Source organism: Notamacropus eugenii, chromosome 3 (assembly GCF_028372415.1).
Source record: "Notamacropus eugenii isolate mMacEug1 chromosome 3, mMacEug1.pri_v2, whole genome shotgun sequence".
Taxonomy (NCBI): domain Eukaryota; kingdom Metazoa; phylum Chordata; class Mammalia; order Diprotodontia; family Macropodidae; genus Notamacropus; species Notamacropus eugenii.
The window spans coordinates 436,352,162-436,365,978 of NC_092874.1; the positions used below are offsets into that span (position 1 = coordinate 436,352,162).

General features: G+C 36.1%; 1 protein-coding gene across 6 annotated transcripts in view; it reads left to right on the top strand.

Moving 5' to 3' along the window:
• The first annotated feature begins 3,072 nt into the window (after positions 1-3,072).
• Positions 3,073-13,817, top strand: part of RAD18 (RAD18 E3 ubiquitin protein ligase) — a 103,090-nt gene continuing 92,345 nt past the window's right edge. For 2 of the 6 annotated variants that reach the window (XR_011964715.1, XM_072598592.1), the window contains exons 1-2: positions 3,077-3,230; positions 11,883-11,944. Coding sequence is in view for 4 of the 6 variants with exons in the window: in XM_072598592.1 (XP_072454693.1) it covers positions 3,203-3,230; positions 11,883-11,944 (90 nt within the window). In the remaining 2 variants the exon portion in view is untranslated. Of the gene's footprint in view, positions 3,231-11,882; positions 11,945-13,817 lie in introns of those variants that run through there. The other 4 variants (XM_072598589.1, XM_072598590.1, XM_072598591.1 and 1 more) reach the window with 4 other exon arrangements.

Below are 13,817 nucleotides of genomic sequence, written 5' to 3' on the forward strand. Positions count from 1 at the left end.
CACTGTGACCCTCTGTCAATCCTGTAACCCTGGTGTGCCTCAGGCAGTTCTCTAAGGCTATCAATTATTGAACAGGTGCTGCTTTCCCTTGGTTAGGGGAGTTTTCTCACAAGGAGTTTCTGCTTCATTGAAGTCACCTTTGATTTTCTGTCTCCCTACGTTAACTACACACTCTTGAAGGGTAGACATGTGAAACGTCTTCTGAAACCCCTCTGAAAAATGTCTTTGGTGGAGATAAATACCAAAAATTCATTTAACAGGATACTCCAAACTCTTCCAAAAGGGGAAATGGTTTAGTGCAAAATGCTCTGGACTAGATAATTGTGAACTGATCTAGGCTCTAGCAGCAACAGTGATAGCTCACATTATATGAGATGTTAAGTGCTTCCTGATTCATAACAACCTTGAAAGATATCTGAAGTATTTTCTTCATTTTGCAGATGAGGACACCAAAGGCCAGAGAGGTAGATCAGCTTGCCTGACACAGCACAACTCTTAAGTGGCAGAGCTTGAATTCAAATTTTGGTCTTTCTCCATTCTCAGTTTGGTACAGTCTCCCCAGGCTCCCTTGTCTACTCATTTACTATGTAGACTTAGATGAATTAGTTTTCTCCCAACAAGCATTTAGTAATTGCTTACCATATGCTAGGCACTGTGCTAAGTTCTGGGAACACAAATACATGCAAAAATAAAGACAGTCCCTGGTCTCAAAGAGCTTATAGTCTAATGAAGGGAAGTTCAGTTCAATTATTTTTCACTTGTGTCCAACTCTTATGACTTCATTTGAAGTATTCTTGGCAAAGATACTGAAGAGTTTGCCATTTCCTTCTTCATTTTACAGATGAGGAAACTGAGGCAAGTAGGGTATAGCATCAACACAATAATCATAGCACCTATGGTGAATGTGCTGGCACAGTTATGAATTGCGAAATACAGCAGACTTTCCACATGAAATACAGAACTAAAATATTTATTCAGACACCAAAAAGCCAAATTCATCACAATAACAAAGACATTTATACACAATCACAATGCGGAGGGCAACACCAACCCCAAGCCTTGCCTCTGTTAGGCTTCCCACAAACCAGCTCCCTTAAGCAAATCACAGACAGGCTCCTTTAAACAAAATACCCTTCTCTCAAGAAGGCTTACCTATGTCCTTTACTTCTGACTTCTATCTTACTAATTTCCCCTCAGTTGTGCTGTAGCTCTGCCTCTTCCACCTTTCCTGCTCCACCCATTCAGTAAACTCCTCCCACCACAGATTCCATGTGACCCAGACAGTTCACATGGGCCTATTAGTGAATGGGAAAGATCTTCCCATTTAAATGACCATTACACAGGGTTAAATGACTTGCCCAGGGTCACATAGCTAGTAAGTATCTGAGGCCAGATTTCAACTCAGGAAGCTGAGTCTTCCTGACTCCATACCTGGCACTCTATCCACTATACCACCTAGCTGGAAGCAGTACCTGGAAAGAAATTAAAAGAGTATGGGGAATAGGGGGTTGGGAGGGGAGGTGTGTGTGCTGTTGGAGAGCTGATGAAATCTACAGAGCGAGAAGACCAAGAATGGATGGAATTTACAGGATGAGGAGAGTGCTATGGCTTAATGTGGAAAAAATCCAGAGAGTCAGGAGTGGAACCCAGAAACTAAATGTCTCAATTTCCTCATGTGTAAAATGAGAATAATACTTAAGTTAGTTTCTTTATAGATTGTAGTGAGAATTTGAGATGATATATGTAAAAGTACTTAAGAATGTATAAAGTGCTGTATAAATTTAAGGAATTATTTTGAAAGTATGAAACCATGTTTCAAAACAATATTCAGTCAGTCAATTAGGAAGCATTTAATAATCACATGGGCCAGGTATTGCTAAGCTCTGGGCCAAGACAAAAATAGTCTGTACTTAAAGAAGTTACATTTTAGTTGAGGAGGCAGCATGTAAATAACTAAATATATAAAAGATTTATGTAATATAAATGGAAGGTAATTTTCACAGAGAAAACATTAGCACCTTGAATTTTAGTTTTAAATTTACTAATTTTAGCATAATATTGTGTTATCCTGGGTAAGTGACCTTTGTGTGCCTCAGTTTCCTCAACTGTAAGATGAAGATAAAAGCATCTGCTTTACAGGGTTATTATGAGGATCAAATGAGGTAATACTTGTAAAAGTGTTTAGTCCAAATCCTGGCACATAGTGGGTGCCATGGAAATACTCATTTCTTTCCCTTTTCTTTTCCCCTATAATTAGATTTTGAAGCCTGTACTTGCCTTTTTGGATTTCTTAAACCTAGCAAGAATTATGTTTCCTGTTCAACCCTTCCTTGCCTGGTTGTACTCCAGCCATTCTGTCTGGCAGCCCTTCCTTTGGCTCTCACTGTTCCAAGTCTTTCCCAGGTCTATTAGCCCTGGTTTTTAGTGTTTTGTGGTAGAAATAGTATTGTATTTCTAGTCAACAGGTCAGGGTTCTTGTCCCATTGCTATAACAAGTTTTAGCATATGAGACAAATCACTTAAAAAAAGTAAGAGGCTTTGTATAGTTTAGTTTTGTATAGGGTTTATAAAGTGCTTCACATCCGTGATTACATTTGATTCTTATAACAACCCTGTGAAGTAGGTAGTATGGATGGTTTTGTCCCCATTGTCAGATGAGAAAACTGAGGCTTAGGTAGGTTCATTGACTTGCCTATGGTGATGTGGTTAGTATCAGAAGTGGAATTCATACCCAGATCTCATTCCCAAAGTTCATTGTTCTTTCTGCTATACTATGCTACCTTCTATGACCTTCATTTTCTTAAACATGAAATGAGGTTCTTGACTAGATGACCTCTTTGGTGTATTATTTTTATGATCAGCTTCTTTGATGGTTAGTACTGTTCTGTCTGGGCTGCCAGAGGAGAGGGGCAGAACAGCCATGCTGTGGCTGAGGTGCTGGATGCCTCAGGGAATAGGGTAGAACGCATAAAAGATGAGAAGACAAAAAGTATTGTTACAGTCCTTCCTGGAGGATTTAGAAGGAATGTTTAGTGAATGGTGGAAAGGTTCTTTTTATGAAAATTTGTTGGTTAATACTAATGATCATGTTTGTTTCCTAACTAATTTTGAAACTTTGAAGTATTTTTGATGTATTTTTATATTTCAGGCAGTAGATGATTTGCTGAGATGTGGGATTTGCTTTGATTATTTCAACATTGCAATGATCATTCCTCAGTGTTCACATAACTGTAAGTATGGAAATGTTTTCTTATGAGTGTGTATGAGGTATACTCTTCTCCACATCAAGTTGTATTTGGCACTGGCAACTTGGAGTACTGTGGTGAAACACACATTTCTGGTATATGATTTCTGGTTAATAGATTTTATGATGTTCCTGTTTTGTCTTTTCACTCCATCATTTCTTGATGTTTTAATCACTTTTATGGCATTGGAGGTAATAAAGATTTTGATCATACCACAAAGTAATTTGCTGTCAGACATTCATAGAACAAGGCTAACATTAGGCCCAACTTTAAAAAAAAAAAAGATAATTAGAAGAAAAAATTGGCCAGCCAATTTAATTAATTCTTGATTAGATTTAAAGGGCTTGAAAATCTATAAAATTAAGACTAATTTGAATAATTTTTTTCAGTGAGAGCATTCCAGACATTAAATAGCAATTTCGATTACTTTTGCACTTCATTTGATAGCTGATTCTGCAAGAAGTCATGTGTTGTCATATATTTATCCTTTTGTTTATTGTCCTCCCAGATTAATAAAATTTGAGGAATGTTGAGTGCTCAAAAATTCTTTATACAATAGCTTAAAGTATTTAGAATGAAGATGCTAGTCATTGTTCTAATTTTCAGATGCTAGTTATTCAGTTTTTTATCCTCTAGACTTAGTCTTTCTCATCTTCTTGTGTTAGGTGGGAGAACATGGAAAATTTATACCAGAATTTGGACTGCTACTAAGTAGAGCTTTGATTAAATGTTTGATGAGAGATAGCGTTCGAATCAATAAATATTATGAGGTTTGAGTATTGTCTGTGGATTTCAGTTACCTTGCCATTTTTCCTTCAATTATGAATAATTAAGAGTTGACTATTGTAGTGCCAATCAGATATTCATAGTGCCTGTGGTGGCCATGAATATCCCAGCACAATTCTGAATCATGAAATACAAAAGACTCTCCACATGGAAGACAGAACCAAAACATTTATTCAGACATTAGAAAGCCAAAACCATCATAGTAACAAAAATCTATACACAATAGCAATGCAAAGAACAACACCATCCCCAAGCCTTCCCCCTACTAGGCTTCCCATAAACCAGCTTCCTCAAACAAAATCACAAACAAGCTCTTTCACTCACTAGCCAGCTGCCTGCTTGCCTGCATCCTTCCTAGCTCTGACTGCTCTCTAATCAAATTTCCTCTCAGTTCTGCTCTAGTTCTGCCTCTTCCTGTTCTGCCCTTCCTGCTCCACTCCTTCCTGTTCCATGTGACTTAGGCTCATGTAACTCAGGCTTCCATGTGACCCAGGCAGGTCACATGGACCTATTAATGAATGGGAAAAATCTTTCCATTTAAATGACCATTACAGCTATCTATTTCTATCTCTAGTATTTTTCATCAGTAGAAAAGATAAGATAACCTTGTTACCTTATTCTTAGGGGGCCTTCAACTCCCACAATTGTTCAGATGTCCAAAAGTAATAGTTTATTTTATGAACCGTTTTGTTTCTACCCTCTGAAATTCTGAATCTTCAGTATGTCCTTTTTTTTTAATGCTAAGAGAATAAAACACTGTGTATCAGTTTCCTCCAAATCTCAAAGTAGCTTTGATCTTTAGTGTTGTTATGATGATGAAGTGCCTTCAGTGCCTTGGGCTCAGCTAGTCTAGTTGTTTCACAACATTCATTGGCTGTTCAGCTGTCGTTGCTCTAGGTGAACTGAAATCAGCGACCTAAGGGCCTGTCTGTATCTTAACTCACTCAAAAGTTGTCTGGGATGTTCCACTTTTTTATTCTATTCTTTTTTTTTTTGCTCTAATTTATTTGCTTTGAATATGAGTAGCAAGGATTGCATTCACAATTTGTTTATGTTTGTCAAACATTTGCAAAGTGTAGATAAATTGATTCAGACTCATGCAAGTAGAGAGTATTTATGCTATCCTGATTTTCCACACATAAACCCTTTGAAATAGAAAACTGTCTACTTGAAATTCATTAATGACCTTAAATGATAATTTTCTTAGGAAGCTGCAATTTTTCTCTCTTTGTAATTAAAAATCCTCAAAATATCTGTTCCTAGGTTGCCACTTTAAAATAACTGCTATATTATTAAATCAGGGCTAGGAGGCACCATTTTTCTCTTGAGAGCCCTTGACCGACAAGGGAAAAAAATATAAATGGAAGACTTCACAATTTAAATAAATGAATTTTTTTTTTTTAGAATAACTAGAGAAATGAATATGTTTCCTTTAATGCCTTTTTAAGTGAAAAAAGAGAACTGTGTTTAACAAATAGTAATAAATGTACTTCATCATTTAAAGGGGTGGGAGAGAAAAGAAAACTGAGAAGGAAGACAAAGAAAGTGAAGAGAAAATCAGAGAGTTGAGAAACTTGTATATTCTGAAGTGAGTGTGCAAATTAGAGATTGTTGTCACAACCATTTGGAAGCTTTTTATTAGTTCTCCAACATCATTAACATTTTCCTACCTGGGAACCATAATTCTTGCTTTCATTTCAAAACTTTATGGTTAATACCTGAAAATAAAGCATTATTTTCCCATGGAACTGAATTTTGTACTACTTGAAGAAACAACTTAGGATTTAGACATTTACTTCAGAACTTTAGAGAATGTTGCTCCCTTTTGATGTTCATAAAATCACAGAATGTAAAAGCTGAAAGTGACTTTGATCATCTAATTATATCTTCCTCATTTTATAGATGAGGAAAATAAGTCTGAGAGAGATTGTATTTGACTTGCTCATAAGTAATGCAGTGGGACCTAAACACAGGTTTTCTGATCACAGTTTTATTGTTTTTAACCTCCTTATTGAGAATTTAAGAGTTTAGAGTCTCAGTGATGCTTGAAAATTGTATTAATATTAGCCTTAATTTCATAATTCTGGCACTTTTTATTTTCTGTACTCTTGATCTTTGTTGGGCCTTAGTGGGGAGAAAGCCAAAGTTGCAATTTAAAAACACTCTTTGGGAAAAAAAAAAAAGAGTTAACCCACCATTCATAGTGATTCAATTGTCTTATCAAATATGCAGAGACCCTACTTTGAATCCACTAGGGGATACTCTCTTCTCTGCACTGCATCTCACCTATTTATGTTACATTATAGTCTGATAAAGTTGAAATTAAACCAAAGGATTAATTTATTCATAATTACAGCAGGGATTCTTAACTTTTTTGTGTGTCCGGGGCCCCCTTGGTAGTCTGGTGATGCTTATGTACTCCTCAGAATAAAGTTTTTAAAAGCTTAAAATAAAATATATAAGATTTCAAAGGAACTAAATTATAGTGAAATACAGTTTTCAAAATATTAAAAAATATTATAGACCCCAGATTAACAACCCCCAAGTTAGAGATTTCCTATTCCTGTTTCAAAGTAATACAGCATTGAGTATGCCAGAAGAAAAAACATTGTGAAGCTTTACTCTGCAAGGCACCAACTTGTTAATTTGCTTTACGTTAAATATACTTAGAGTAATAAAATAGCCAGGAAGAAGCAAGAAATTCTGGGTTTTCTCAGTATTGAGTAAAATTTTATATTGTGTTTTCATGCATTTTTATGCTAGATGTGGGATATGGTTATAGTGACTTAGAAGAAGAATGCCTGCGGGCCTTATGGAATTGGAATCAGGAGACCTGGACTTGAGTCCTGATTCTGATATTTATTAGCTGTATATTCTGACTGGGCAAATCACCTCATCTCTCTGAGCCTCAATTTTCAAATGCATAGTATTTGAATAAAAGTACTTGTACTATTTTATGTCACAGAGTTATTATGAGGAAAATACCTTGTTAACCAGAAAGTACAATCTAGATTCCAATGATCATTCCTTCAGGATTGGTGCTTATCTCAGGAAGCTACATCTTAGAGTAAAATTAGAGAGCACTAGACTGGGAGTTGGAAGACCTAGAGGCTTGCGTGGGACATTGCACAGATCTCTTTACCTTTTTAGGCATCATTGTCTTCATCTCTAAAATGAGAGGGTTGGAATTGAATGATTTCTAGGGTTACTTCCAGATTTAAATTGGAGGTATTCTTAGGTTCCTATGGAAATGACAGTTTTTCTAGATTTTTTTTTTCTTATTGCAAATTTTTGATTTTTTTGTGTCACCTTTGTTTACAAATATGTCCCTTTCCTGTTCCCTGACTAGTGAGCCATTTCTTATAATGAAGAGTAAGAAAAAGGGAAAAAAAAGTAGTTATGCAAGAATATAATACCTAAGTCTTGTTCCATGTCCCATATCACAGTCCCCTATCTTAGTGAAAAAGAGAGGGAAGTGCATGTTTTTAGCTTATTTTCTGGGTCAGGTTTGGTCACTCTGTATAACCTTTGTTTATTTACTTATTCATTTCTATCATATTCATATTATTAAATATAATATTCTTTCCTTTTACATTTTTAGAGTCTAGTTGTGTATTCTTTTCCTGCTTCTGCTTATTTCACTATGCAGCAGTTCATTTGCATTTTCCTTGCATTCTCCCTTGAGTTCTTCATATTGAGTGTTCCTTACAGCACAGTAACATTTCAGTAGTCATACACCACAATTTGTGTAGCCATTTTTTCAGTTGGGGGATCTAGTTTGTTCCCAACTATTTGCGACAACAAAGAGTGCTGCTGTGAATATTTTGGTGTATTTGGGACCTTCTGTTCTGTCTGTGACATCCTTAAATTATAATTTACCTTGCTGTGAGCTCTCTTTAAAAGATTTAGTCACTTTAAAAAGCCTAATTCCAGTTGCTTTGCACAATGGCTGGATCAATTCACTGCTTCACTAACTGTCTATTAGTGTACTTGTCTTTTCAAAATGCCTCCAGTAATGACTGTTTCCATCTTCTGTTATATTTGTCAGCTTTCTGGTTGTGAAGTGAAGCCTCAGAGTTACTTTGATTTGCATTTCCCTTGCACAAGCCCAAACTCTATTTTTTACCCTAATCTGGTAGGAGAACATTGAGCAGCCCATTTCACTTTTCTGTACTTCAGTTTCCCTACCTTTTGTATGTTCATAGTTTGCAGTTCTTTGGAGAATTGTTTGTGTTCTTTATACCTAGCACATAGTAAGCATTTAATGAATGCTTGTTGATTGACTGACTGTTTTTTTCTTTGATAGTAACTCTTGGTCATATGTTTGGGTTTTAAGTCCCTGTATGTGTATCTTGGATATTGGACTTGTATCAGAGATAATTGTTGAAAAAGGCTTACCGCCTGCACACCAAAATTAGAATTTCCCTTCTTGTTGTAGGAGCATTGATTTTGTTTATGCAAAACATGTTTATGTTTCATGTAGTTAAAATGATATATTTTATTTTTTATGATTACCTTATCACTAGTCAAGTCAACAAGTATTTATGAAATGCTTACTATGTGCTAGGCACTGTGCTAAATCCTGGGGATACAAAGAAAGGCAAAAACAATTCCTGCTTTTAGAAAGCTCATAATCTAATGCTCATAAAGTTCAGCATGCGAACAACTATGTACAAACAGGATATAACAAGATAATCTGGAGGTAATCTCAGAGGAAAGGCTAGCATTGGGGGGAAAGGACTGGGAGAGGGGGATTGGTAAAGACTTCTTGTAGAAAGTGGGATTTTAGCTGAGATTTGAAGGAAGCCAGGGAAGGCAGTAGGCAGAGATAGGCGGGAGAATATTCTAGGAATGCAGGACAGCCAGAGAAAATGTTTGGGGTCTGTAAGTAGAGTGTCCTGTGTAAGAAACAGGCAGGAGGTCAATGTCACTGAATCTCAGACTATATGAAGGGAGAGGAAGGTGTAAGAAGACTGGAAAGGTAGGAAGGAGCCAGGTTATAAAGGGATTTAAAAGACAAACAGGATTTTATATTTGATCCTGGAAGTGATAGGGAAACCACTGAAGTTTATTGAATATGGATGTAATATGGTCAGTCTGCAGTTTAGAAAGATCAATTTGGCAGCTGAATGGAGGATGGACTGGCATGGGGAAGAGACTTGAGGCAGGCAGACTCAGCAGCAGGCTGTTGCAGGAGTGTGAGCATGAGGTGATGAGAGCCTGCACCAGGGTGGAGACCATGTTTGAGGAGAGGAAGGTATGTATACTTGTTTGGTTAAGAGCTCTCCCCTCTAGTTAGAGCTGAGCTAGTTCTCTTCTAATTTTTTATGGTGTGACTTTTGTTATTGAGAGTCAGGAATTGTTGTTCAGTTGTGTCTGACTTCATGACCTCATTTGGGGTTTTCTTGGCAGAGAAACTGGAGTGGTTTGCTATTTCCTTCTTCAGTTTATTTTACAGATGAGGAAACTGAGGCAAATGGTTAAGTGACTTGTCTAGGGTCACATAGCTAATAAGTGTATGAGAGTGGATTTAAACTTAAGTCTTCCTGATTCTAGACCTGGCACTCACCTTGCTTCCCTAGAGTCAGGAATACTTGGGTTCAAGTCTTGTTTCTGACACACACTGACTTTGATTCTGGGCAAGTCATCAAAGCACTCAGTACTAAGACTGTGCATTGCAGAGAAGGTACTCACCTGTAATGATAGATATTTTTATCTTACCCAAGATTTCCTTAAACTGATGAAATTGCAGGTCTCTTTCCTGTTCTTATATCCATTTTGAGTTCATTTTGACATATAGTGTAATTTCTGTCAAATTGTGTTTTGGATTTCCCAGCAGTTATTACCTAATAGGGAGTTCTCCAAGGAATTGATGATATTGGGTTTATTGAACACTGAGTTATCCAATTCTTTTTTGAAGTGTGAACATTCCTAAAGTAGTTTCCTTGAGTTCACTCAATTTGGGGGGAAGTTAAGAATAATAATTAGGACTTCAACATTGATAGTATTTATATGCACTTTTGAGTGTTATCTCATTTGATCCTCACTACAACACTAGGACATAGGGGCTGTCCCTATAAGCCAATTGAGGAAGAGAGGAGAAACTCTTCCTAATGTCTGATGCACACACTGCATTTTCCAGCTTCTGAAATTCTTCATTTTCTTCAAGGTCCAACTGGTGCTAGTTTTCTGAAATTTTCCCAGTGTGGTGCAGTGGAAGGAACCCTGACTTTAGTTTTAGAGTATCTAGGTTCAGACCCCACTTTTCAGCTCACTCTGTCACTTATTTTGGGTATGACCTAAGGCAAGTCACTCAGCCTCTGGGGCCACAGATTGTTCATACGTAAAGGCAGGAACAGAGGTTCCTAACCTTTTTGTGTCACGGACTCCTTTGGTAGTCTAGTAAAGCCTCTGAACCCCTTCTTAGAATAATGTTTCTTAAAATTCATATTTGAAGTAAGTATAATTTCAGTTAGAGTTAGTGAAAATGAAGATGAAAATTTTTTTCCCATCCAAGTTTATAGACTTTACATTCTATCCATGGCACTGGGAAGGTGTCTATGGATCCAAATTAAGAACCCCTGAACTACACAACCTCTAAGGCTCCTTCTGTTTTAAAGTTATGAATCTATGAACTTAGCTAGAAGTGGTCGCTTCCTTCTTGAGTTTGTCTTTCTCTGTTTAATCTCACTTATACACTTACATTCTACCATAATTATTTTTGTAGAGATGTTATCCTTCTTCAAGACTGTTAATTCCTTGGTTTAGAGGTTGTCATCTTTTAATCTTTATATCACCAGTCTGGCATAATGCTCGGTATATATAGTAGGGGCTTAATAATTGTTAGAATTTAATTGAATTTAGAAGCCAACCTGATATTAGACAATTGGTAATTCACAGTATTGTTTCCTGTATAATATTTGCTTCTTGCTCTGTCTTGGACCATCCATTGTGTAGTGCAGATTTTTGGGACCTTCTTGTTGCTATTGTGGATGGCAGAATTGTTCCTTGTTAGTGAACTTTGTAGTTAACAAAGCAAAACCATAGTTTCTCCATGTTGTATTTTAAGATTCTGATTTATTAAAGACAAACTTATTAATATGCCCAGAAATTGTTAGTAAGATTATTGACTACCATGCATTCCCCATTCAGCCTAGAGTCCAAACTAACAAAAGTCTGGTTGCTTTAGAAGCCCTACCAAGGGCATTCTAAGCAATTATATATGATTCCACATATTAGATTAAAGTTGCACATCAAGAACAGAGTACTTACCTAAGGGAAAGAAAAGCAATGCTAAGATACTTTTGTAATGTTAAACTTGAACAAAGCAAGTAGCTTTGAGTGTCAAGGCCCCTAAAATAAAATTAAGGGATTGTAACTTGCAGAGATACAAATGTAACTAAAAAAACAAATGTTACTAAAAAGTTATCTTGTTACATTCTAAAAATAGTGTCTTCTGGAATCTTCTAGTATTAACATGTTGACAATTAATCTTGAATTACTGTTCAGGGCTTAAATTGGTGGCCTAGTCATTTTAGGTGTAGCCATTAAATGCCATTTAAGTTCTACTCTCCCTATAAATTTGAGACTACAATATTTGATTTCTTCATTGTCAGAGCTGTCTTTTTCACTTACTCTTTATTTTTATTCTGTAAATATCCGTATCCTTCTTGTCTCCCTTATTAAAATTTAGGCTCCTTCTGAGTAGAGTTTATTTTATTTGTATCCCTAGCACCCATGCTTGTTGATGGATTGATTGTAGTTTTGTTGATTGTAGTTTTGTTATAAGTCAAATTTGAATTACAAATACATGCTAATGGGCTGATTATGCATCATTTTTATTTTTTTCAGACTGTTCTCTTTGTATAAGAAAATTTTTGTCCTACAAAACACAGTGTCCAACCTGCTGCGTGGTGAGTTTTATGTGAAAACTTTTCTTAACATTTTTGATCATAAGTATTAACCTTTCAAAACTATGAAGAGTCATACAGGGGCTGTGTGCTTGCTGATTGAAGCTACATTGAAGACATTTTAGTGGAGTGGTGTGAAAAGTGTCTTGAGAAACTTCTGGGAGTGTCTGGCTTTGTTAAATTTGGTTGATACTTTTATATTAACGTTTCTTATCAATTAAGCCTGAATTGGAAATAAAAACTTTAAGGTCAGGAGAGTGACACTTCCTTTAATGTCATGTTCTTAGATTCCTTTTCTTGGATTATTGAATTTTGGTGGAAAATGTGATGGTGCATTTGTGCATAGTCTCATTGTCTATGCAGTGGTGCGAGGGGCTTATGGCACAGAAAACCCAGGAGTACGTAGCCAGGTCCAGGAGAATGAACCTCATTCATCTAGCACCTCTCTTTTGCAAACCACGAACTTCTCAGAAAGAACTCGGGACATAGCTTTGTTAGTTCTATGACACCAAGAGTAGGAGAAATAGTTGCAGAGAGAAGGCATGAATCAAGAAAGGGAGAAAAAAATGGGATGAAAGGAAGGGAGAAATTGACCAAGTAGTCTAGTGAAAAGTTTGGATTTCTTGTTTCTCTTCCAAAAAAAATGAGCCAGTCCCATTTGATTTCAACGTCTCTAACGTCTCTGAGTCTCCATAAAATGAGTTATCATGAGGGTCATCTGGAAACTTCTTTTCAAGACTTTAAAGTGCTATATAAAGAGTGAGATATTTTTTTTCAAGTTATACAACTTCCTGTGCTTAGTTCTTCATCTTTGAAATAAAGATGATAGTACTTAACTTACTTTTTAAGATTATTTTAAGACTAAAATCATTTAATCTATGAAAAAGTACTGCATTTTTTTTCTTAGTGCTCTATAAAATAAGTGTATTATGATCCGACTTAGTAGCCTGTGTGGTTTAGTAGAAAAGGTACTGGATTTGGAATCTCAGCTCTTTCACTTACTTTGTGAACTTGCGAAACTTATCTGTAAATGAAGAGGATTAGACTTGATGATCTGTAAGATCCCTTTCAACCCTAGACCTTATTATCTTTTTTTCCTTGCAGAAAAGTGCCTCTCTACCACCACCAATCTTCCCAGGTGGACTCAAATCCTACTTCTCACTGACTGATTTTATATATATATATATATAAAATATATTTTTTAAGTTAAATTAAATTAATTTGTTTTCAGTTTTCATTTACATAAGTCTTAAATTTTCTCATCCCTGAGATCATGCAATCTTATATGGGTTCCACATATACATTTTTATTAAACACATTTTCACATTAGTCATGTTGCATTTGTGGATATGATATTATCATATGCCATCCTGTTTTTATTGCAAATTCCATTAAACTGCTTTTAAACAACAAAAACAAAATAGACTTGTGGGAGACTCTTCTTAAAACTGCTGCATTCATCTTGTCATGAGCTCATTCCTGGAGAGATGGTATCTCTTAGTAGCTACTCCTCTCAGTCAACATGTTTGTTACCTCTCTGTGAAAGCACATGTAAATTAAATTGGAGACTTTGAAGAAGTCTTGCCCATGTTAGGATTTGTCTGTAGACAATACATGACAGTGGTGTTTTTACCAAATGCTTTGGAGGCCCTTAATCAGATCTTTAGTCAGATACTGATTCACTGTTTTGAAAGAAATATAGAGGTATAGCTTACATAAAATCTACTTTTGAACCTTTCCTGGAAGTTTTAATGGGGTAAGGTAGCGATGGGTAGTGGAGAAGGATGAGGGGTAGCAGAAAGTGTCATGCATTTTGTAAAAACAAGATTCTGACAGGTTAATTATTGCCTACTTGAGCATTTTCCATCTGTTGTTT